This window comes from Cygnus atratus, chromosome 3 (genome assembly GCF_013377495.2).
Source record: "Cygnus atratus isolate AKBS03 ecotype Queensland, Australia chromosome 3, CAtr_DNAZoo_HiC_assembly, whole genome shotgun sequence".
Lineage (NCBI taxonomy): Eukaryota > Metazoa > Chordata > Aves > Anseriformes > Anatidae > Cygnus > Cygnus atratus.
Window position 1 is genome coordinate 107,500,254 of NC_066364.1, and position 24,722 is coordinate 107,524,975.

At 44.2% G+C, this 24,722-nt stretch overlaps 1 protein-coding gene across 1 annotated transcript in view; it reads left to right on the forward strand.

Annotated features, from left to right (window-relative positions):
* The first annotated feature begins 2,002 nt into the window (after positions 1-2,002).
* TTBK1 (tau tubulin kinase 1) overlaps positions 2,003-24,722 on the forward strand; it is a 101,231-nt gene continuing 78,511 nt past the window's right edge. Inside the window, exons 1-2 of the mRNA XM_050709464.1 lie at positions 2,003-2,060; positions 17,155-17,313. Of these exons, the coding sequence (XP_050565421.1) occupies positions 17,206-17,313 (108 nt within the window). The 5' untranslated portion in view covers positions 2,003-2,060; positions 17,155-17,205. The remainder of the gene's footprint in view (positions 2,061-17,154; positions 17,314-24,722) is intronic.

Genomic DNA, 24,722 nt, shown 5'->3' on the forward strand with positions numbered 1-24,722 from the left:
TTGCTCAGGCAGGGACTGAAGACTGAGCTGTAACAGGGTTCATGGGCCCGTGGGCAGGGAGGTCCCATTGTGGCTAGTAGGAGCCATTAAGGCTTATTAGTGCACCCAGGACCATGACAGTCTCCTCCAAAATAATCCTGCTGGGTTTGTGTTTGGTGCCCCACCAGCTCTCTCCTGCTGGGCTGTGAAGACTCTGCCCTTGGCCTTGTGGGCTCCTTTTCCCTATAGAAATGGATGCGGACAGCAGGACATGCTGGTAGAAAGCACTGAATGAGTCCTCTGGCATATCTGGCCACAAGTCTCTCCCCGAGTTGCATCCCTCCATGGGAAAGCTCAGTGAGGCCATACAGCGTGTCTGGAAGGCAGCCTGGGAGAGTGCTGTGCCAGAAAAGATGTCCATGGCAGCAGGTTGGATATTGAAAAGGGGGCTTGGATGCCACCCAAAATCATCAGAGAGGGCCTTTGCAGAGAAAGACAGCTCTCTCACCTTCGCCCTTTACTTTGTCTGCTTCCATTGAGCTCTCTCAAACCCAACACCAGGGGCATGGGCCTAGGGACACAAGTGATGAGGACTAAACTTGGAGCATGAGAAGCTCACGTGGCAATGGTCAGTCATCTGTCGATCAGAGGCCCAAAACAGCATGGCCCTGGGCATGAAGATGCAGCTGCCTGTGACGGGATGTGATACACCCGGGGAGCTGGGGGATGAGCTGCTGCAGGAATGGAGACTCTCAAGGATGCTTCCACTGAGAAAGCCCTCCAGGCACGGGGAGCAGGGCGTCCTCCACCCAGTGAAGGAACATCATGGAGGCCTGGCAGCCCTGCTCCCCCTGAGCGGCTGGGAGTGGCCGTGTTGTGATGGCTCTGCAGGAACATCAATCTCCACAACACATCCCTCTTGCTACTGCCTTGGCCCCGGTGCACTGCTCCGGGAGGGGGAAAATCATGGCCGGGAGGCACGTACCGCAAGGGGAGCACCACAGCTCGGGCCGTGGGGCAATGACTTTTGGAGGTGTGTGCTTACGTGAGACCTGAGGGCAACGTGAGCTGGGGCGGGGAGTAGAGCTCCGGTGCGGGGTCACAGCTGCGTACACCGGGTCAGGGAACAGAGGGTGACCGGGGACAGGGGGTGACCGGGGACAGCGGTGCCCGGGGACAGCAGCACACACCAAGAGGGTCACTTGCCCCCGTGCTGCGTGCGGTGCAGCCGTGGCCACACCGGTGCTGTGCCTGTTTTTTGACCAGCTGAGCCCGTTCCCAGCCGGTCCCGGCCCCCCTAGGGCTCGACCCCACCCAAGGGCAGGCGGTGCCGGTGCCGGTGCCGGTCTCAAGCCCTGCGGAGGGCTGCGGGATGAGGGCTCCGGTGCCGGTGCCGATCCCATCCGGCGGCGGCTCGGGGCGGTCCCGGGGCGGTCCCGTGGCGGCGGGGGCGGCCCGCGGGTGATGTCAGGGCTGCCGTCGGTGCGGCGCGCGGTGCATTGTGGGCGAATCCCGCCGCCCGCCGCGGCTCCTCCGAGGGGGAGACGATGCGCCCGGGGCCGCCCCGCTACCGCAGCCGCAGCGCCCGCGGGCCGGCGGCACCGGGACCGGTGAAGCCGCGCTGACGGCGCGGGGCGTGCGCTGCCTACGCCGGCCGCAGCGGGAGGCGGCGGGGCCAGGTGAGCCGGGACGGGGCGGGGCGGGGCGGGCGGCGGAGGCCGCGGCGGCCGCTGGCGGCGTGGGGGGGTGGGGGGCGCCCCGCTTGGCCGCTGGGGGGGCGAGGGGTGCGGGCCCGCACCGGGCCGGGCCGCTCCGGGGCTGCGCGCGGGGCAGCGCGGGATTTGTAGTTCGCCCCTCCGCCCGTTGTGGGCTGGAGAGCAGGTGGAGGACTCGGTTTCCCAGCATGCTCCGCGGGATGGGCGGGCCCGGAGAGGAGTGACGGCCGCTCGCCGCCAATGAGAAGGCGGGACGGGGTGGGGCGAACCATCTGCCGAGAGGGGCGGGGGAGGGGGGTGCCGCTAGCTGCAGTGCAGGGGCGGACGCGGCCACCTCGGGCGGCGGGGGAGGCGGGGCGGCCCCAGGTGAGGGGCCGGGGGTGGGGGGGGGAGCGGCTCCCGGTGCCGCGGGTTCGAGCCCCGGCGGTGCCGGTCCAGGGGCGAGGCGCGGGGAGGGGCAGGGCGAGGGGCGAGGGCACCGCGGGTGGGGGGCACACGGCCTGGAGATGGGGGGCCGGGGATTCAGGGGGTGCTCCGGGGGCGTCGTGATGCCCCCCGGACCCGCAGCGGCATGCCCGTGGCATGGGCAGGCGTGCTCCGCCTGGTGCGAGGGATGGGCGGGTGGCGGTGGAGAACCAGCCCCATTCCCTCGGGTTTTTGTTCGGGTTTGAGCACAGAGCTCTGCTGTGCTGTCCTCAGGTAACGCTGAGGGACGTGGGTTTGAGGGCGGGTGCAGAGGGTTCCTCTTCTGTAGGCTTTTTTCTCCCCATCGGGAGATTTTGGTGCTTGGCGTGCAATGGTGCCCGAGGCAGCTTTGCAGCCTCCAGCCTCGTGCCGTGGTGCGCGTGGCGCACGAGGCTGTGTCGGCCACTCTGCCCGCGGTCACTCGGGTTCCACACGTACATAGCAAAAAGGTACCCGGTACCCACCCGGTACCCCGGCTTGGACCCACCACCAACTTCCAAGACAACCACCATGACCTTGAAGCACGTCTTGTACAGCACAAGGAACCGGCGCACTGAGGGCCACCGACTGGCGCTGCCCCTCCAGGGTCTGCTGAACTAGTCGCTGCTCAGTTCCTTGTGGTTTCTGGGGGGATTTCAATACCTGCTGAACTAGTCGCTGCTCAGTTTCTTGTGTTTCTCTGGGGGCATTTCAGTACCTGCTGCTGTGGTGTTCCTGAGCAGTCCAAACCAGATGTACATTAAACGTTCTTCTACATTTTTCACTTTCTGTAGATTTGCAAGGAGGAGGTATAGATAATTTGATTGATAGAGGGAAAGATTTCGTAATTTTTTTTCCACAACATATGCATTTCTTTATGTTCTTTGTACTGTCACTGAAAGTGCTACCTTTTAGCAATAAACTTCCCAGTGAATCACAACAGAGATCTTTGAGTATCCGATTTTTTTCTTTGTAGGAGTGAGTTTAACCTCTTGCTTTGTGTGAGATAGGGTGTGCTACCTGTTAGCTCAACACTAAAGCTTACAGGTGCTGTGCCTTTACAGGTGCTACGACTAAAGATCAGCGAGCATCAGAGCTAGTAGTAGTTATTCACCACATTTTGCTCTACTAACTTCTTTTGAGACTTTCTCAGTATAATAGGTGTGGGCTAGGAATTGTGTGTTCTTTTTTTTTTTTTTCTTTATATGCCTGTGATCATCCAGCTCATAGGAAGCATTTTCATGCTGATGCGCATGAGGTCAGAAACTTACGATGTGATGCTCATTGGCATATGTGGTGTCCACTGCTGTAAATTCTGTGTTCTCTGTGCTTTTCATGCTTTGTGATAATCTCATTCCTTCAAGAATGGGCATCTTCTCTGTATGGTGAAGAAAAACACCATAATTAACATTTCCTTTTAGGTCAGTTTTTGTTAGGATCAGCCTCAGGGATATATATAATTTTTTTTTCTTGGAATAGTTAGCAAGAAGAAAGTCAGATCCCCATCAGTGTTCTTGGTCCTCCAGAAACGATTGTCTCTGGTGTAGGAAATCTATTTCAACAGCTTCCAGGGTTTATGCTAATGAACTGGCCCCCACCTCAGCCCATGTATTGATTTCCTTCCCCTTTCCTCTCAATCCCAACCCTGATGTTTGGTGCCAGAGGAAAGTGTGGTGGTGAAGCCAACTACATCTCAATGCTGGAACAGGCAGAATGAAACCACCCTCTGATGGAAGCTGTTGGTACTTGATGTCTTCCAGAGCAGTAGTGATCAGACAGATCCAGGAAGAACCAAATCCTTCTTTCTTCTTTAAGAGCTGTGATTCCTTCGTGGTTTTTTGCCTTCTCTTACAGAAAGATTGCCACATCGCTTTATAGCTTGTTAGATAGCCCACTACTCTCTGGTGGATCTTGCTATGGGTTCACCTCAATCATGTCCTGTCAGTTTTCTACATCGGTCTTATTTAGGTATGTGTCTGTGTACGGGTTCCAGGTAAACTCTGTGGGAATGGCTTCCCTTTCTGGGAAGGTCCTAGATTAGATTCATTTGCCAGAGCTCCATGATGACCTTCCAGTAACATTGGTTCACTTTGAAAACAGTGAACAGAGCAGAAGACAGAAAATAGGACCTCGTAGAACAGTATGTCTCTACAGAGACATAGACCGTTCTCGTATTTTTAGCGGCTTGTTGACTTTGTTGGTATCTCCTCCTTTGAACGTTGCAAGGCACAGCCCAAGATTTGCTGGTGTGATTGTGGAAGCACTTGCCAATGTTTAAGCTCCGCTGGCTTGCTGAAGAAGATAAAAGAATGGATACAGCTAGTGCTTCATTCCCATTCCCCACCCCCCCACCCCCCCCAAAAAAAAAAAAAGTGGATATTCCCCAGAAACATCCTGAAATCCCTCAAAGTGTCATTTTGAGACACTGTCCAGTTGGAATAAGTACCATGATTGCTTTGGGAGACAGAGATAAGAAAGGCCAGCTATAAAACCTCCTTCCCTCAGGCAGAGGAAGAATGGAGAAATCTGTCAGATACTTATTGAAGCATTAGGAAGGAGAGGTGGGAGGTGATGGGGATGATGTGATTTATGCACTTTTGTGTCTGAACTCTGGTTGAGGCTCCCTTGCCTTACCAGGTGCAAGCTGGACATTGGTTGTCCTCCTTCGTGCCATGCAGGACCAGCTCTTGTCTTTTTCCACGATAGCAGCCGCATACAGTATCTGTATCATGCTGTTGAGATCCGCAGCAGTTATCCTGGTAAATATGGAAACTAATCTAGCAATAGCAGTGTGATTTGGATCTCAGTGCATATCAGGTGCTGTTTCATACGAACTTTTCAATTTTTTGGAGAAAAGCAAAAAACATCAATATATTGGGCTTTATATGGAAAAAAATCACTACCGGAGTAGGTTTTTCATCAGGCTCACAATCCCTTTCAGTTTTACCCAGTTCCCCACTGCCTTCCGTTAAGTCTTCTTCACCCCTCAAGAGGTGTTTACATGGAAAAGGGTCCCTTCTGTAGTTGAGAAGGAAGATACTGGCAGTGTGATGGACTGTAGATGTAATCAAATAAGGTGTGCTTGGAAAGCCTTTCCTTTTGGTGTCAAGCCATGTCACCTTTAATTTGGTGAACAGTATGAAAGGAACAGACTGCAGATGACGAGCTGACTCTGGCCATATAGACACAATGGGAAGCAGAGGGAGAGCTTCTGGGCAGAGATTTTATTTTATTTTTTTTTCTCCCAGAGAAATAGGGCAGCCTAGACTAAAGAAAGAGATTTAGTGTCAGCCGTGACAGATGGAAGTGAATTCCTTGCTATCCATGCGATAGGAAATGTTACAAGGCTCACCATCAGCCCAGAGGCTGTAAGTGGGGAAGCTTTGGTGGCCTACTCATCAGATAGAAAGAGACTGCCAAACAGATAAGGAGAAGTTGATCTCTGGTGAAAAGACTTCAATTGTAGGATCATATACCCAACTGGGAAGGCTAAAATCCCCTATTGCTCCAATCTTTTTCCTACCAGTGTTACATGTAACATGCTTTTCCTAGCTGTACTCTTCTTGGTGTTGCAGTCTGCAGTTTTTCAGTCTTTTTATTTGTTAGCCTGAATAATTTTGCATGTACACAGGGTGTGTCATTTCGTGTGGTAACTCTGTTTTGAAACCTAGCTATGTATTCCTGTTTGCTTTCCCCTCTTTTAACTGGTTACTAGTTTTAGAGAGACTTTGGTTTAATCCTGAGATATCTTAATTTTTAAGGCCTTTGGTCTGATACCACACCAGGAGGTTTTGGCTATCCATATACACCGTTGTCAGAGAGATGGCCCTATCTGCACACTTGTCTAGTCATCCAAAACCACCTAGCCTTTCCTATAGGTCTGGAAGTCATGGCATCTCCCTTCTGCCTGTCTGCTGGTTAGTTTTAATTCTCATTTTCAGTCCTCTGAACGTGTCTGGTGCAGAAGTAAGACCGATTTCCAGATCCTCTGCAAAGCTCTTTAAAACAAAGTACAAAAAATCCTTGGCATCATCTTTCTTTGTTCAGACTTTCTATTCCTTGTCAGTCTGTCATGCAGCAGACTGGCTGGCTGCTCCGTGGTCAAGTATGTGTGGAAAATACATAACATTTATCTTTAGCAGTTTGTTCCATCTCTTTGATATTTTTTTCTTGATGATTTTACATTTAATGTAGAGGAATACATCCTATTTTCTTCCTTTCTGTGTATATTCAATTTTTAAAAGACTTTTGTTTGTAAAATAAGTCAATTAGAATTAAAATCAAGCCATTTAAAGGACAGAGCAGAGGTTGCTCTGGCCAAAGATTTGATTTTATTTTCTTAGGGTGGCGTATTTCTCCTCTTACTGAACCAAGTTGAGCTACTAATGAGTTACAAACCTGATCTCCAAGAGGCAGCTGAAGTTACCCCCTGCTGCCCTTCGCAGCTCCTCTGCTCTCCCTCAGCAAACCACAGTTGCTGCATCATTCTGGTCAGAGGGTCAGGGGGGTAGTTTTGTTGCTACATTTTAGAATTTAGACTTGATACAATTAATTTACCTATCTCCTTTAAGTCTACTGTTTTCTTTAGTACATATGCTATTCCTCCACTTGAGTGACCTGACCTTCTTTCTCCATACCTTGTTCACTGGAGTGCCCACGAATGCAGTCCCTTCAGCAGCTTCCTAAATGTGCTTCCCTGAATCTATACATTCTAGTTCCCCAGCTTCTTTATGAGACCTGTTTCACCCAAAAAGGTTCCACTTCAATATCACATACCACTGAAAGCACTCTTTGGTGTTTTTGTTTGTTTGTTTTGTTTTTGTTCTTCTAAAATTTTGTCTTTTTCCTTCCCCCATTGCAGAATTAGATAACCCAGGTTATCGTTCTTGGCCTTTTTGCCACTGAAAGCCGTGGACATGATGCTTGCCAGCTTCTGGCTGGTGTGATGCCACTGGAGTTGCATGCTGCTGCTTCTTTATTGCATTGGAAAAAGCAGCAAACGGTCATTTCTTGTTCACTTTCTCCATGCTGAATTGTTTGTATAGATCTCAATCATATGGTACCTCAGCTTCTTCATAAGAATCTGCCCTCTAGGGCTCAGTGTGCTGCTCTTGCACTGATGGCAGGCAGGTTATCACACTGTGCTTTTACCCCACAAGCTCAGCTGTCAGTGTGCCTACAAACTGAGTTGCCTCTGCAGCCTACCTTTTGTCCTCTGCTGGATGGCTGTTCTTGGTGCAAGGGGTCAGCAAAGAGGTTTCACCAACAGGATCCCTGCCAGTCAGTATAAAGACCTACTGCCACAAGATGTTTTTCCCTCCCTGGCATCACTGATGGTGGGGACATAGCCTGAAGGCAGGAGTGTATCTGAAATTCCTTCTTCCCCCTCCCCAAACCGCAGTGTGTGCAGTTCGTCCATCCCTAACATGAAAAAGCAATGCTTTGTTCCTGAGGTCTGCGAGGTAGGGGTGCATCTGTCCAGAGGCACGTAGCTGGCCTTGTCTCTATTTATTTAAACAGAATCTAAATGCTTTGGACTCTAATCTACTGGTTTAGGGGTTATGCAAGTAAGTTATCAAAAGTAATTGGTTTCTTGCGTCTTGCTTTCCTTGGAAAAGAGGTTGGCTCAAGGCAGAGTTACTTGGCTGCTTTTAAGGAGAAATGGCTGAGCCCTGTGGTTCCATGGTAGGATGAGGACTTTGTGTTGTGAAGACAAACACAGAGCATGGCTTGACTGAAGCTGAACTGGATCTGAGGTACCACTCCTGCATTGTGCTGGTGCTTGCATTTGACTGACCCTACAATGAACCAGGTCAAGCAGCTCAAAGCCGAGGGAATAACCTTGAAGAAGAGAATAACCTTGAGAAGAGAACTGTTTCTTTGCATTGCAGGTAGCTTTTTAGTGGTGAAGCAGGAACCGGAAGTTGTGGATCCAGGATCAGTGTATCTTTGTAGACTGTAGGTAGCACAGTGTAACCACTGTGGTGTTTCCATTGATTGTCAACTTTCATTCACTAGTGTCTAAGCACCCAAAAATGTGGTTTTGGTTTTTGTTTTTAGTAAAATTTACAGTAGCTAAAGCACGCCTTTTGGAAGGTGTTCAGCCTTGATCTGAAAAGAGCAAGAAATCTAGAATCTGCCACCTCCCTTGCTCTAGTTGCTTTCCCTAAGGAAAAGAAAACTCCAATGAAACAACAATTTGCAGCTTCTAGAGGAAGATGAGCCAGACAGGAGGAATCCTTCAGTCTCTTAAATTTTCTTCATAGGAAGATGCTTCTGTGCTAAATGAATTTGCCTTTCAGTTGCCTTTTGGATAAGATACCTGCATTTTAAAGAGTTTAGTTTTCAAGTGACTAGGAAGGCATCCTTCAGCCTTTCTTCATCTCCATCTTTTTAATGACCATTAGGTGTGGATGCTGGCCTATACCTGACTCCAATGTCTGTCTTTCCAGTTGTAGGCAAGGACAGAATTGTCCTACTATCTCCTGCTGCTCTCCGCAGCAATGCTGTGCTCTGTGGGCATGACCTGTAGGCCTTAATCCTAGATGTCTGAGCCTGTGTTTGGTTGTGCTAAGAGGTATTTTGTGTAAGATGAGCTTTTTCTTTCTGCTTTTCTTGACTCTTTCATCTCATTGTCTAGAAAGAGTGGTTGCTCATCAAGCAAAGATGGGGCTTACTGGCCTTACTTGAGCAGGAGGAAAAAAAGGGTAAAAGACAAATTCAAAAGGAAGGCAGCAAAGTGTTTTCTCACTCTTTTGATGACATGGGGGAAAAGGCAGGAGGCATTTAAGTTAAGTTCTAGGCTTCGGTGCTGTCTGGTCACGTGTTGGTCTCTGCAACCTATTTCAAGATTGATGATGACTCAAAAGCTTTTATTTCAGTATGGTTCCTTTTTTTGCCAAACAAATTTTCTTTAACCTTGCCATCTGTGTTTCTGATTGTGGTGAAATTCTTGTTACTTTTTTCCCCCACTACAAAGAGCCCAGGCTGGACTCGAAGCAGTGATTGTTGTGTCTGTGGAGTATTATTAGAAGTGTTCTCTGGTAGCCAGCCTGCTCTGGCACATTGAACACAGAAGGCGTAATTACCCGTTTCAGGTTGAGATCAGTCTGAAAAACTGTGAGCTTTTGCCAGCTTAGGTATAAATTTTGTTTTACATTGCTTTAATACAGTCATGAATGGAATTAAAATGATTTTTACAGTAAAACAAGACACAAAATACAACCGTATGTATTCTGTAATAGGAAATTCTCAGGATCCAGTTACCTGGCAAAGCATTGGCAAATTGAGGATCAAAGTACAAATATGGATTGTTACAATGAATCTGCCTTGAGAAACAGATTTTGAAGTGTTTTTTTTTTTTAAATTCTTTTTTTTTCCCCCTCTGAGAATAATATTCAAGAGATTCTTCTTCAAGCACAATGATCAGGTGTAATGTTTTGAAAGGTCTGATAGCAGAATGAGAAGACACGTCTAAGTCATAGAGCTGTTAAACTCAACAAATAAGAAAACTTGTTCTTGTGGTTTATGGATGGGAAATGATTGTTTGCATGGGCTGGGAGATTGGAAGCACATGCTGACAGTTGTGGACTAGATGGCATCATAGACACGTGTGGAAATGGCTTATACAGAGGCAATTGAGGCCAGCTTGTAAAACTCTTCCATGAGCTTAGTAACACCATTTCTCCTTGGAAACTGACTCTTGCAGCAATGCAGAAAGAATTAAACAGAGCATGCTTGCATATATAAGAATTTTCTTGTGTCTTTCTAGGATGTTCAGTCACAGAGAGAAACAGGTGTCGGCCACAGCTGCTATCTGCCTCGATGGTATTGTGTTTGTTGTTAATATTATCTTTAGATCAACTATGAAGGAGACAAATTCCTCTAGAATTGTATTGTAGACCCTTCAAATAACAATGACGTTTGTGCTTTGAGTCTCAAAGCAAGTTTTACATCCCTGGGCACTTTTGTCTTTGAGGAGGAGAAAAAAGCTCAGAACCATTGAATATGGTTGAGAATGTATTGGGATTTCCCAAGGGTAGAAGAAAAAGTGGGTCAGCTGTGAGGACATCACCTCTGAGCAATTCACCATGTGTCTGCAAACTAAAAAAAAAATCGTAAGGCTGCAGATCAGAGGATGTAACTGTAGATTTGCTGAAAATAGGAGGTAGAAGAAGGTTAAACATGCTCCTCTGAGCATGCTCCAACCAGGGCAGAGAGCTTCCCAGAAAAATGGAAGAAATAGTTAAAGGAGGGCTGTAGAGAGGTGATATAAGTGGCTAACAGCTGGCGTGATAAAATGTTTCTGTCAGTCCCAGGAAATCTCTTCTGTGTAATTACAAACATTCCCTGCTGAGATCAGCAGTGGGCTTGAAAGCCAGGAAAATTTTGTCCCACATGGTCTCATTTGGTCTAATGTGATGTATCAGTGCAGCAAGTGTCAGTTACTCTAATTTTTTATTAAATTTCAGAAAGCTCTTGGCGACCTGAAATCCACCTGGCAGATCTATAAATACGTGATTTTTCCTTCCCTGTCTTCCAGAAGTGGAATCAAAATTTACGTGATGTCCAGTGGTGTCAGGTGCAGGCAAGGTGACATCAGAAGTATAACCTCTGCCTAGCTTTTGCTTTTTTTCAGAAATATTTATTTTGGCTACCAGCAGACTACTCAAGCTTTGCAAATAGTGATCTATATTGACATTGCAGCTTAAGTGTATCTACCTGCAGTTAAATTTATTTATTGTAAGCAGACCATGATGCCTCTCCGTTATATTACTAGAGGCTTAAGTTGGTTATGATGCAAGAGAGATTTCCTGGTGTTGTATTTCGTTTTCTGCTTGGATCAAAAATCAAAGCAGTTTGGTCAGAGAGATTGGAAGAAAATAACAGACTTCCCTCTCAAACTCCCATTTCTCCCCATTTTCTGAGCTCTGCAGCTGAGACTGCTGGTGGGAGAGGATTAGGATCGTGTAAGAGCGCCCGCTCTGTTGGCAGTTTCTGCTGCGCGTTCCTAATGATTTGTTGTCGTAATTAACTGTGCTGATTCTCCCTGTAGATAGGTGGGTTTGGCACAGAAACCACTGCTCTGTCTGACTGCTTTGTGCACTAGTACAGTACCTGGCAGCGTGAGCTTACGGGTGTGGGGGGGTTGTTTTCCTTAGGTCGTGCGCTGATCCTTCAAAGTCACTGCGAGGGCCAAACTACGTTGGGTTGGCTGCATAACCAGGTAGTGGTAATAGTGCTGTCAAGGGGTGTCTGCTACCGTATTTATTACATTCCCTTTAGCGCAGCCTGGGGTTAGCGGAAAATCTGGAGCTGCCTGTCTCGATCCCAGCATTTCAGATTTTTTGTTTTTTCCCAGTCACATTTACATCACTCCTTCACGGTCATGAAACAGAAGCCTTTCAAAGGTGAAAAACAGTCCCAGTATCTTGCAACCTCACCTTTAGATATTTTGTTTTTTTACAGACATGCTTTGAATAACAAATCCAGAATTTCTAAAGCTGGTGCCCTTGCATGCTTATGAGAAGAATATGTCACAGAGGAGACTTTAAGCCACAACTGCTAGGAGTCGAGCCTGCTCTCTGAGCAGGATTTGCAACAGCAGAGGCAGGCAATGAAGGAAGATGTGTGTCTACAAGGAACAATTCAGAACCTTTCGAGCTCCTGCTGTCAGACCTACCCTAACGTATGACTTGTTTTAAATTGCTGTTTCAAGTTCAGCAGGAGGTATGATATATTCCAGGGTTGAAACATTGTTAGTCCAGTACACTGTATTTTCTTTTAATCAACTTGTTTCTTATATTATTATATGCATTTCTATCCTAATAAAAGAATGCTGGTGCATGGTGGAACTTACTTATACAAAAAAAAAAGTATATTTTTTTTTTGTTTTCACATGAGGGATTTAATTTTGAAAATTGGTATTGTGTGTTGGAAACAGATGAAGTTTGTAACATAGTGAGTGACACTGAGTGCCTGCAGTTAATGGTGCTGTTGACTGAGCCCAAGTTCTGCTGCTCAGCTGCTCTTGGAAACCCTGCTGTTGTTCTTTTTCTTCTGAGCACTCCCAATCCTACTTATTGTATTCCTTTCTTATTACCTGCCCCGTCAGTTTCATTTTGGCCTAATGCTGGTAAATTTGCATCTTTGTGGGATCTTTTAAACCAATATTCATGGTGGGAACAGCTAAGTTATACCTAAATTCTGTTCACAACAACTTTTGTTGTTGCTGTTCCTGCCATTCAAGTACTGAAAAGGGAGATCAATCTGATTTCTAGACTGTGGCTTACCAGGGTTGTTTCTTTTGTTTTTGCACATGTCCAACCTCATCTCATCTAAAAAGCTGTAGTTTTCATCAGCTGTCTAAAACACTCTTGGGATCTGCTATTAAGGTGGATCCCTTGTTCATGATGTGGGCAACACTTTGATCAAGTAATGAGGGTCCTGGGCTACAGCAGTTTAAATAAACTTCACTTGTTCTAATTGTTTTAATTTGTAGGCTTCCAGAGGTGAGGATGTGTGCTGAAATAAAGTGACATATTGCAATTCCTCAACAGTGAGATAAAGACACTTAGGACTATCCAGGACCTTTAGTAAGATGGTGAGACAGACCTCCATAGCTTTGTTCTGCTGTTTAATAACCACCTTGCGTCTTTTCAACTTGATGTTTGTTTAAGTTTGGCTGTATTTTGAGCACTGCTAACCCATTATACTGAAACTGAAGTGAACTAACATAGGAAAGTTCTTGTATAAATGCTAGAGATTTCCACAGGGAATGCTCCATACTTATAAGTTTAATTTTATGAGTGCTAGGATCCTGTAAAATAAGGAAATCATTCTTCCAGTCAAGCTGTTTAAAATTTTGCCTGCCCGAAAGAGAACTTGTAAGATAAATACTTGGGGTATATATATGAGACTTTCTAAATGATTCTTTATTGTTTGGTTTCTGACCTCCTTGATAGGATATGGGAGACGTGTGTATACACACACGTACATATGCATACACTACTTTGAAAGTAACTGATAAAAACATAAATCTGCTCATACCAAGTCATATCACGGGTCCATCTAGCTCAGTATCCTGTCCCAAGATTGCCAAGAATGAATATGTGGCATTGAGAAGAAAAGCAGGGAAAAATAAAATGGCTCTCCAGAATGCTCTTACTACCCTCGGTGATTCATAAACTGGAGGCTTCCTAAGATGAAGATGGAATGTTTCTATGCAGCTCATTACTGGATTTTTAATTATAATCGTGTATTTCTCCTGAATTTGTAAAGTCAGGTTTTGAATCTGTGTAAGCTTTTACCATCTGCTGTGAAAAGTTCTTCAGCCTAGCAACTTCTGTGAAGTTCCTTTTGCTTGCTCTGAGTTTTTCTCCTGATGAACACAAATGTGAACAAGGCAGGTGCCTTTGATGGTCTGGCTCTGCCAAAGTAATAGGCTGCAACATCAGGCCTTGCACTGAAATAAGTCTTTCCTCCTGAGTTTCTTACTGTTGCCTCTCCTAGTCACGCTTCTCAGCTGGTCTACATTTTCATGTCAGTTCAATAATTGCTGCTATATTACATCAGTTTTTCTTGCAAGCTGCCTTAAAATTAAGGAGACCATTTATCCACGTGTGCTATTCATGGGAGCTGTCTTGATGCCAAGTAGAAGGAACAGATAGCAGAGCAGTGTGTCAGAATATTTAGTGCAGCCTGTTTAAGCATGGGGTTTTCTGGATATATATATATTTTAAAGACCAAGACTAAATTTATAAAACTCTAAAGATTCTTCAGTATGGACTGGAAGAGAGAGCAGTATGAAAGAGCTATTTCACACTTCTGCATGCTAAGGTTGGCCAAGAGACAGGATTTGGTCCTGTTGTTGTCACTGTTTCTTTCTTGCAGCTGCTTTCATTTCTACTTCATATGCTATTGCTAGGAAGCCAGTTTTACAGTATTCTAGGCTTCCTCAACTCTCTTGCTTCTCTTCTTGCAATAGGGGTACAGATTTCCTGAAAAATGCTACAGAAAAAGACAAACTGAAAGTTTTTGTCTTCCTAGTCACCGTCTTCAGTTATATACCCTTATGTTCTGCAATCTGTACATCTTAAAGCTAAAAGTGACAAAGATAATTCAGAGTTCATATGCTTGGACATACTCATTGGAGTCAGGAACAGCCTTTCTGGTGGTCAAGCAAGCTATAATCCTTCCATCTCTGCTCCAGCCCCTCTTATCACCACTTAGCATTGTGTCTGCACATTAAATGTTCTGTGTTGTGTGTTAGGGAAGAGGTGGTAGTGCCTTACCTGTCCCCCACTGACCATCTTTTACCACCTGATTTCTGTAGCTTCAGTAGCAAATTCAACCCCAGCAGAGGACTGGCACCAGACTTAGATGCTGGTCAAGCAACGTCTACGCTATATTTTATTGATTTAGATGGAATTAAAGCACTGCATTAAAGTTAAAGCATGATTTACAGGCACTTATGTTTTCTGCACAAAGGTAACTTCCACCCCTTCTTTTATCCTTTCTCTGGAAGTCTTGGTTAATGTGTGTTACATCTTGTCATGGGTGTAGGCAATGCTTCTGTGTTGTTCTGGTAAACCCAATAAGCATGTTTCTGCAGTATTAATACTGCCTCAGGAACAAATTTTTGGTATAGTATCACTGCTTTGTGCTGCTGCTGCGATCTAAAACAGCTTAAAATTTGTCTCAGGCTGTAATTAAATTGGCTTCTTGTTTGGCTGCCTCACTCTGGCTGCACCAGAGCACATCAGTAAACTTAGTTCTGTAATTCTGTATCACCAAATGGCTGCTATTCATGGTAGAGCCACAGGAGGATTTTATTCTGTTTCAAAGCCAGTAAAGCTTTCTGTGACCTCTTCTTTAAATAACAAACATGCTGGTTTTGTGCACATATATTATAACATTGAAGGAAAGTAGTATATAAAGCATCAGAGAAAGCAGTTCTATATTACCTAGCTGTGGGAATTCATTGACTTTCATACTCTGTCTTCACCCTAAAATTATTCCTTTGGATTACTTTCCACCACTGCTCACCAGACTGATCCACCCTGGATCTCCAGCTGCCTTTGCACCACCTTCAAGCCAGCACCTGCACTGTGCTTGCTGTACTTGTCCTCGTCAAGTGATACCAAGAGACTTTCAAGAGCAGAGATTGTACCTGCCTCTGTACATGTACGTTAATGTGCTTTTATATTCTCGTGAAGTTGAAGAGTTAGGACAGTCTATAACTAAATGACTTTTCTTTAAATATTAGAGGAAAAGGCAGCCTTAGAGATTTTGGGAGATTCTCTCCCGTGCAGCCTGCAATGAGGTGCAGGGAGGCTGGGTGTACAGCATATGCAGAGCTTGTTGCTAGCTTAGGGCTGGTCAGTTCAGCTGTTCTGGCTGGAATAAAGGAGCCAGGGAATAGCATTAGAATTGCTCATTAGGAATAAGAAGCACAAATATTGTGCTGCCAAACACAGAGTGTACTTTTTCAGTGGAGAGTTTTCCAGTTTCTTTTTGTCTTCGGTAGCTGGAAACTGAAAGAGCGGCTGCTCCATACAGATACAGGATTCTTTCTATGGGAGTTTGAAGCATTTTGCAGTATCATTTCTTCTGATTATTTTTTTTTGTAATTCAGTTTCTTCCTATCTCTCTTTTATCATTTTGATTGTACTTTATTAGATGTTGGATTGTGTGAACGTTTCTCAGAAGTCCTCTTATTTCATTATTCTGCTGCTTGGTTTTTCCACATAGTTATCTTCTATTTTGAGAACAAAATCTTTTGACTTGCTCGTAATCTGATGTTTGATCATCCTCTGTCTTGGACTTTGTGACATATTTCTATCTGCTGCTTCCTCGTGCACACAGCATGCTGGTCCCTTCATATCTTTCCTTGGTCCTTTTACTGCTAGGAAATGAGCTCTTTTCACTACTTGAGCTCTTAATTTACTGGTGACTTTATTCATTTTTTGTGGCCTGAAGAAGTGTGATGGTCTTTTATTCCCATTTGATACTTATGATGTTAACCTTATTTAACTCATCTGTCAGAGTGCTGCAGTAACACTCATTTTTAGGAAGGAAAATATGGAATATTTTGGGGGAAGGAAGATAGAAATACGAAGAAAGCTTAATAAGAGATCCATGCAGTCTGGCCTACTTCTAAAGCAAGAAAGGAATCTTACAGGAAGAGGCAAAATGCATTTGGAAAATCTATTAGTTCTGTTTTGATTCACTTTCTTCTAGAGAAGGGGATTCAGTTTGTATCTGGAAGTCAGTTTTCTAGAAGAATTGTAATTTAAAAAAAATGAAGCAAAATTAATTTCAGCATAGGGTATCTGGAGCTCCCTATAAAAGCAGGAAAAAAGGGGCATGGGGCATGCAAACGCTATAGAAATAAGATATCTTTCTGTATTTTAATTTGATAATTTCTAGCAGTGTGTATGTTATTAGGAGGACTAATCTGTACATGGCTGAAGCCCTTTCTAACCATCCCTATCTTCTTTGCTTGGCTGTCCATCACAGTGGCAGTGTCTAATTCTGGCTCTCTAAAGGGCCTTCTACCCTACTCTGATGCTTTTAGGCTTATTGAATGCAATACCTGGCAAACCCTTCTGATTTGTGTTGGATGTCGTCCAATGAAAACCATAAAAACTGCCGATGTTGCAGCTGCTCTGTTAAAGCAAGACCTTTTTGCCTAGTAACGATAACAGCTCTTGCAGCATTTGGCATTAGATTCTCTTTGACTTGTTGGCTGTCAAGCCCAAGAGCAGTGGACTCCTGCATGGTATAGCTGGGAATTGTCACCCTTTTAGTTTGTGCTGCTGACTTGAAGCATGGTTGCGTCTGCCAAGTTTATGCATGGGTTGAGCTCAGGTATTTGCAAGGTGAGTTCGCCTTCTTTCCTAAGAGCCTGGTTCTGATTTAGTGATAAACAAAACCTTTGGAAATATAGCATGTACTTCTGCCATAACCTGTACTAATTCTGTCATTCCTTTCCCCTGTCCCTTCTTCCCCCCAGATAAATGGCTCATTTAAATTGGGAGCTACTAAAATACTCTCTGGCTGGCAAATGCAGTGCCTAGCAGCAGTCATCAAGGACGAACCAAACATGAGTGGAGGAGGGGAGCAGGTCGACATCCTTCCGGCCAATTATGTGGTCAAAGATCGCTGGAAAGTGGTGAGTAGCACTGGCTTTGTGCTTCCTTTGGTGTCCCAAACAGATCTTCTCCTCCTGTGATAGTATAGAAACTTATTTGGTTAGTCCTGGGCTCCAGCAAGAGACAGTGGAGTCCTACGGTTTGTCCTACATGTTAGTAGAACACTGCAAGGAGATGGTCAATATTGCTCTAGTGTTTTTATTTTAGAACATCTGGTATTTTTAGAAGACTAAACCTGCCAGGGATTTTTAGTTGGGATTGAACTGTTGCAGCAGGTTGAGTCATCTTTTAGTAAGAAACTCTGATTTTGAGATACTGTGGCAAAGAATACTAGAGATATCCCTATAAGTAAATAACATTACAAAAAAATAATTTAAATGCAAATGTTTAAGGTTAGAATGTCATTGACTTCAAAAGTCAGAAATTCCATAATTAGCTTGTTGGTACAACTTCTGTGTTCAAATTATTATAATACTTTTAAAAATTATGTCATCACATGTTAAGAGTTTTAGGTCTTCATGAGTCAACTGTCTCATCCTGATGTGCAAGCTGGATAGGACACATTGAATCAGTAGAATCATTTCATCTTTTCATGTATACATTGTGTTGCTGCAGATCTTAATATCCATTTAAATTTGTGGCTTGACTTTGCCATTTAAACGCACCTTTTTGTGTTTCTTACTGCTGCAGTATCTGTGTCAGAAATATTTTTATTATTCATGCTTTTACCAGGTGATGTACGAGAAAACTATTAGCTCGCTTTTACAGAAAGGGTCTCAAATTTAATTAGGTCTTGATTTTTTTAATTATTTTTACAGACTTCTTAATGCTTACGATCAAAGCACAACTCTGCTACACGTCATGGGCATCCAGGCATGCTCAGCACTTCTATGGACTGGACCTGGCTGTCTTGTTTTAGGCACCCAGCAGACGAGCTTGAGAACAATGACAGCTTGTGAGCAGAGGCAGAATCATGTGAAAACACTGGTAGAGACATTGGGAGAATCCCATCCTCTAGACATGTGTTTCATTGCTTCCAGATTTGTTCAGAGGATGCAGATCCTCTTACGTATAAGGCTTTCTCTTTATTCCTAAAGTGAGGCCCCTGGGAGGGAGGTGAGGGAAAGTAGCGTTATATTGTCATCTCAGATAAAGAAACTAGAACATAATACATGAAAGGATTGCTTAAGTTTTTACTGTTTAAAGTTCTGTATTCTTTTTCTGTATTTTGCATTTGTCTTTGGAAAAAAAAAAAAGGAAAATTAAAATTTCATTTGTGGCACTGTGTCCATTTTTAACTTGAATTACCAACAGTGTCAGAATCAGTAAACTCACAGCACAAAGTTCTATAGTTTGAACTGCAAGTGATTTGGGGTAGCAGCACTAAGTAGTTTCCCTGTGCTGACTGGATACAGTACAGCTGCCTCGTGAGTTTTGCAGTGGGCTGTGAATATCAGAGGACTTAAAGAGACTCAGGACTGCGAACTATGTTCAACTCCAGGCTGTGAGTTGATTATTTTCAACAGCCCACTTCAGAAAACATACCATCCTTTCATTAGTCATACGTCTTGCCTGTATCTCTCTGTTGCCTTGAACAGTTAGTTGTACCTTGCTCTGTTCCTATTACTCCCCCATTGCGTGCCTCGCTTCATCCTAGCATTTTGCTCCTGATTTCTCCACAGCCTTCACTTTCCTGTCTGGCCTATCCCCTAACATCCTTATATTTAGGCAATTCAAACTGCTCCTCAGTCTCTGTGCTTCCTGAGAGCAGATGGAGAATCTCTAGATTCTGTGCAATTACATGCCAAAATGGAGACGCCCTCTCCCCCCTCCCAAAGCTTTTCAGCACAACTGCAGGAAGGTCTCACTGTGCTCTTGCAGCTTTTGGCTGGATCACGTATACTTGTTTTGGGAGGCTGCTGCATGTGCAGGCTACCAGGCTTACAGGACCTGAAACACGCTCTGTGCTTATGGACTTTCTCAGAAAATACTGTTTGCAGCTTTTAGCTGACCCTCCCTGCACAGAGCTTTCCTCAGACCCTACAATTTGGCCAGATAGGTGCATATTCTTTGCAAAGCTGAAGTTAGATGCAATTCTGATGCTAAGCCATTGGTGCAGATACTCTTCTGCACCCTAGCTAGCTTGGGTTTGTACCATTCCTACTCTTCATCAAGCCTCAAGTTTCTATTTCATGGGCAGAAGTGCTAAAACTTCTGCAAGTGATGTTTTTCTGCTTGTATGTTTTTTACACAGTCTAAACAGAGTACCTTTGATCTTGGATATAGCAGAAGGGTTTGGTTTAGGTTTGTCTTTAGAAACCTAAAATGTGCTTGGTTGTGCTCCTAGGGGAACATTTCAAACTCATTGTAAATTTGATAAAGGCACTAAGTGTGGGTTTCAGTGACTTCATTGTTGCATGAATCTGTAAGTCTGGGGACTGATAGAACCTCTACCTATTACCCTATGTTAGAAAATACAGAAACGTGGTTATGTTTTCAGCAACAGCTATAACTGGGGTAATAGCCTTTTATGTTTTATAATGTTAGCTCACAGCATTCTTCAGTACTGCAGTGAGGTTGCTACTTCATGTGAAGGCTCAGAGAAATTGCTTAAGGGCAAAAATATCAATGAGAAATTCTGATTCCCAGAACCAGTCAGAACTGGGAGCTGTATGGGGCTCAAAGTAACCTGACAAAAGTAGAAAAATACTTTTGGTGCAAGGAATTGATTAGCATAGGAGCAAATGACAGACAAAAAGGGGAGTGCTCATTAAGTGAGCATAGTGTAGTAAGAGCTTTTTTTTTTTTTTTTTTTTGTCATAGACCTTTCTGAATTTAACACAGAGCATGCAAGCTAGACAGGTGAAGCTCTGCTGTGAGAAATGGATCCTGCACAAGCAGGTGTGTGGCATATTTATGTGGCACTGGGGTTCAGCTGCCAGAAGGCTTTTCGTGCAATTTGTCCTCCCATTGTGACTATCTCTGGCTGGGCATCTGCTTGAACCTTGTGGTTCTTAGTGCTGGTATACTTCCAGTATTGAGCCAAGTTCTAAATTTAGATCGGTTTAATGTATTCCTTGAATTCTTTCCTTTCCTCCTCTCCTCCTATGTGCTGGCTGACAAATTCTGACAAATGAAGATGTTCATTCTCTGCAGTTAGCCTGGTGGTAGTTCTTTTTGCTGTCACTCCAAGTGAGAAAAGTTTGGCTTTCTGACAGCAATGATGTTTGCTGTTGTTGTTATTTTTGGAGAAAGGCGTGAACAGGGAGTACTTATGCTTTTTATCAAAACTTTTGGACTTGAAGTACTCTTTTAAATCATCATTTTTTACCTGCAAATGTTTTAGCTAGATGAAGTTTGGATGGTACTAGAACCATGCAACTTTTGCTGAGACCCCAGAGGATGACTTGATCCACGTGTACGCTGAATGATATGTACTGCTGTGCTCAGGGAAGGGAACTAAACCAAACATAACTTGTACTTGCTTTGAACTAGTTATAGATGTTAAGGCTGAGTGGATACGTCTCTTCATCTCTCCTAATCCATTTCTGTTGGAGATTCACAGCTGAGACTTATTAGCAAGACAGAGTTGGCAGTTGCATTGAGCTTTGAATACAAGTGGTGACTCATATTCATATATGCTATTTTGCGATCCCTGCTCTGGTTTCTGGCATTCTTGAACTGAAGTTTCAGTTACCCTCACCCCTCTCCTGTTTATTTTGGACACCTTGCCAGATGCCCCACAAACTCTTGTGGACTCTTTTGGCCCTGTCTTGGTGGAAAGGCCATTTATGGCTCCAGGAGGGAACTTCGGACAAGCAAGGGTTCTTTGTCAGTCCTGGGGCCTGTTTGGTGTCTCTGCAGAACTGTTTTAAGTGGACTTTGGCAAGTCTTTAGATGATTTAGAATTTGACTGGTTGACTTCTTGATTGGCTTCTCATGAAATGAGAGGCTGAGAACTGCCCATTTTTTGTAAGTTAGTTATCCCTTGAGATCAGTGTAATTCCTAGTGGAGCAGACTCTCAGAGTTTGGTGAACGTTGGTCTATTCTTTCTCACCGGTTGTTAGATCAGATGAGGCTTGCTTGCCATTTCTGGATGAACTGGCCTATTGAGTTGGACTGCAGGAGTTTTAGACTTGACCACAGAAGTGCTCCTAATAGGTAGTCACTGTAATAGTAGCTTCTGTTTGCCCTGTTAACATTTGAAGCCTGTGGGTGATAGCCTTGACCCTGGCTGTGTTCACCATAGATTGCTGGCCCTCAGTTTGGTCCATCGCTCTGGACTCAGAGCACATGTTCTGGTTCCTGACCTTGCCACCAATACTGGGACTGAACCACTCTTTCCATGGGGACGTATTGTCCTTACATAATATCCTTGGAAGGCAGACTTTGTTTAGAGCATTGGCACCTTATACAGTTGCTAAATAAAAGATTAAATTTGTAATTGAAAGGTATTTTTGGTTGAGGGGGGCAGGGAGGGTGCCTTTCATTTTTTTGACCTGTCCATCTATGAAACAGTGAAATTTTGTGTATTCCCAGTGGAACTGCATTTTGTTTCTCCTCTCTGGATACTGTTTTCTGCTTAGTGGTAGGGCTGTTTTGTTGGTGGTGGGTTTTGTTTGTTTGTTTTTGTTTGTTTTTTTTTTGTTTTGTCTTTTTTCCCTAGGCTCTGGAGAATTGTGTTGCAAGAGTCTTTTCAGGATAAATCCAAAATATTAAGGATATTTAAAGGACACTTCAAAGGCAGCAGTCTGTGTCCTGTATAACTGCTGATACATCCAGAAAGGCTTTGGGAACTGGCTTCCCCAACTGGGACGTGCCAGTTTTGTGTTGGTATTCCTGAGGGAAAGCTCAGTCTGGGGAATTCCTGGCATCCCCTGTCAGAGCCTGCCACGCTGGGGAGTCAAGTAGCGTGGCTTTTTGGTAAAAGTTTACTCCTTGTGTCAGGAAGACTCTTAGAAAATGGAAGAAATGCTGCAATGAGCTGTGTGGTGGTGTGGCCACTGGTGGCATACTGAAAGGACTGAAAGCATATGTCTGAGATGCAGCTTACTTGATTTTAGTTGTCTACATGTGAGTGAAAATAGATACCAGCGTTTGGTCAGATGAATTGTTCGCCAGGCTATGATGGAACCCTGGGCACCCCATTTCCTTATAGGCTCATGCATTTAGGTAGGATGAATCCTGCTGTCGATATCAGTCTGTATCCCAGTCTTATGGACTTGTGGAAAGTATGAAAAAGGATGAGATGAGAATTATCCCTAAGGAGTGAGGCATAGCATGGGCTGGTGACTCATGATTGCCACTTAAGAGATTTTCATTAGATGTTCCCTTCTCTTTCTTGAATTTGCATTTAAGAGTTTCCTTACTCATTTCTTTTCTTGAGTGGTGTGTGCCCATCTCTCGTTTGTGTCCTGCAGAAGGCTGTGCAGAGTTCACTTTAGATGCTGAACTCCCTGAAAGTATCCAAGCAACGAGGAGTTGCTTGTGTGATAAACCCCTGACATCAGCCAAGACTTTGAGTTGCAATAAAACCACATGCTCAGCAACAGAGAAAAGGAAATGGCTGCTGATGGCCTCTGGATGTTGCTGAAAGATCAAGGAGGCTGGCAGTGCTGGTAATGATGAGTAGGACCATCTGGTGTGCTGGGAAAAGTGTGCCAGAGAATAATTTCTGTAAGAGATTGAGGAAAAAATACGAGGAAGGAGAGACAGCTTGAGGGCTCTCGGGCGGTGAGGTTGCATCCATTGTCTAGAACGTGTGCATAAAATCAATTTTCTGATTCAGCAGAAACTCTAGTCTTGATCTCACATCATCTTGCATTTGTTGCTCTGTAGACTTTCAGGGGTCCTCAAGTTCTGTTGTTTTCCCAGGTGGTCAGTCTCAGTACCTGTACCTTTCTTCCTCAACCTACTTCTTTGATGCACACGTTCTTTTGTTTCTTCTGAGGTAGTGGTCCTAGTCTGTCCTTAGTTTTTCCAGGCTCCTAATCATTTTCTTAATCCTGAAATGAACTACTCCTAGCTCTGTGAGAGCCTCTAATAGCAAAGTGATCATTATTGCACATTGTATTTAGCAAGACCTTCCTACAGGTGGTTATAGTGGGCAGTGATCCTAATTACGTTACTGTATTTACGCTGTAATAGCTTTGCATTTTGACAACTCTGTTGGACATGGGGACTGTCCCTGTTAAGGGCAGTGAATGGAGAAGCATCTTTGTATGGATTTCTGCTGGCTCAGGGATATTTCTTCTAAGATCGATTTCTTGAATTTACAACCTGACAAGATGTTTGTGTAGCCTATGTTTCTTCTCCAATCCTGCTGTGTTATGTTACGTTTATTACTGGTGACTTTTGTTTGTGTTGCTGTGCGTTTTCCCACTGAGACTTCTTTCATCTTCCTTCAAAGTCCTCCCAGGTCCCAACTAAACTTTTTGCCTTGTGCAGCTTTTGCTACCCCTTTCACATCTTCTTTGTCATTAATATGCCAGTGAACAGAAGATCCGGTGTACTGAATCTTGAGATATCAGCTGACATGTTGTTGCTATGCTGAATGTAGCATTGTTTTGATAGAAAGATTTTTAATAGCCAGCTCAGTATGAATTTCCAAGTAGAAGTAGGGCTGCACCATAATAATTTATGAATAATATGTGATGACCTAGATATTTGGATGTTTACTGTGTGGATATGCCTGTGTAGCCCAGTAGAATGTTGTGAGGTAAAATAACAGGTAAAAAGAGAAGAGTGACTCTGGATAGCAACTCTCAAAGGGTTATCCAAAAATATCTTTAGAGACAATACTCAGGGTGTTAATACTGGAAGTACTACAAACTCTTGTCCCAGCTATCATGCAGAGTTGTTTTCCTTGACCTGGGAGCCAGAAAAGCAGATGGTTTAAGAAGAAAAAAAACCTGCCCTTGAGAGGCAGGGACCTTTGTTCAGCAAACTGGACAGATGCACAGGACAGGCCTTCTGTGATGCACAAGACACCCAAATACCATTTAAACCTCATCAAATATTGTGTAAGATGCATGTTTGAGCGTCTGGCTAATTTAAGCTTCTTTTTCTCTTCAAATGTTACTGCTGCTGTTGGAAACAAGCAGTCCTCAGGGCTTCCAGAGCAGTTGTGAACACCGTGAAAGCAGACTGCTGAAAGGAAGGGCTGCAGTTAGGTTCAGTGAATAAGTGCTAAGTGAATCAAATGAGCCTTGATCTAGCTCTGCTGTAAACTTGAAGTTGTTCCTGTGCAGCACAGTGTGCTTTAAACATTTAAGAGAGAGAGAAATTTAAAAAAATATTCTCCTGGCGTGGACGTTAACGCAACACCTTAGGAGTCTGTCTTACATACATGCATATATCCATACACGCATATCCTGTCAAATCTCAGCAGAAGGAGAATCAAGGGATCACTTTCCAGGAAAGACAGGA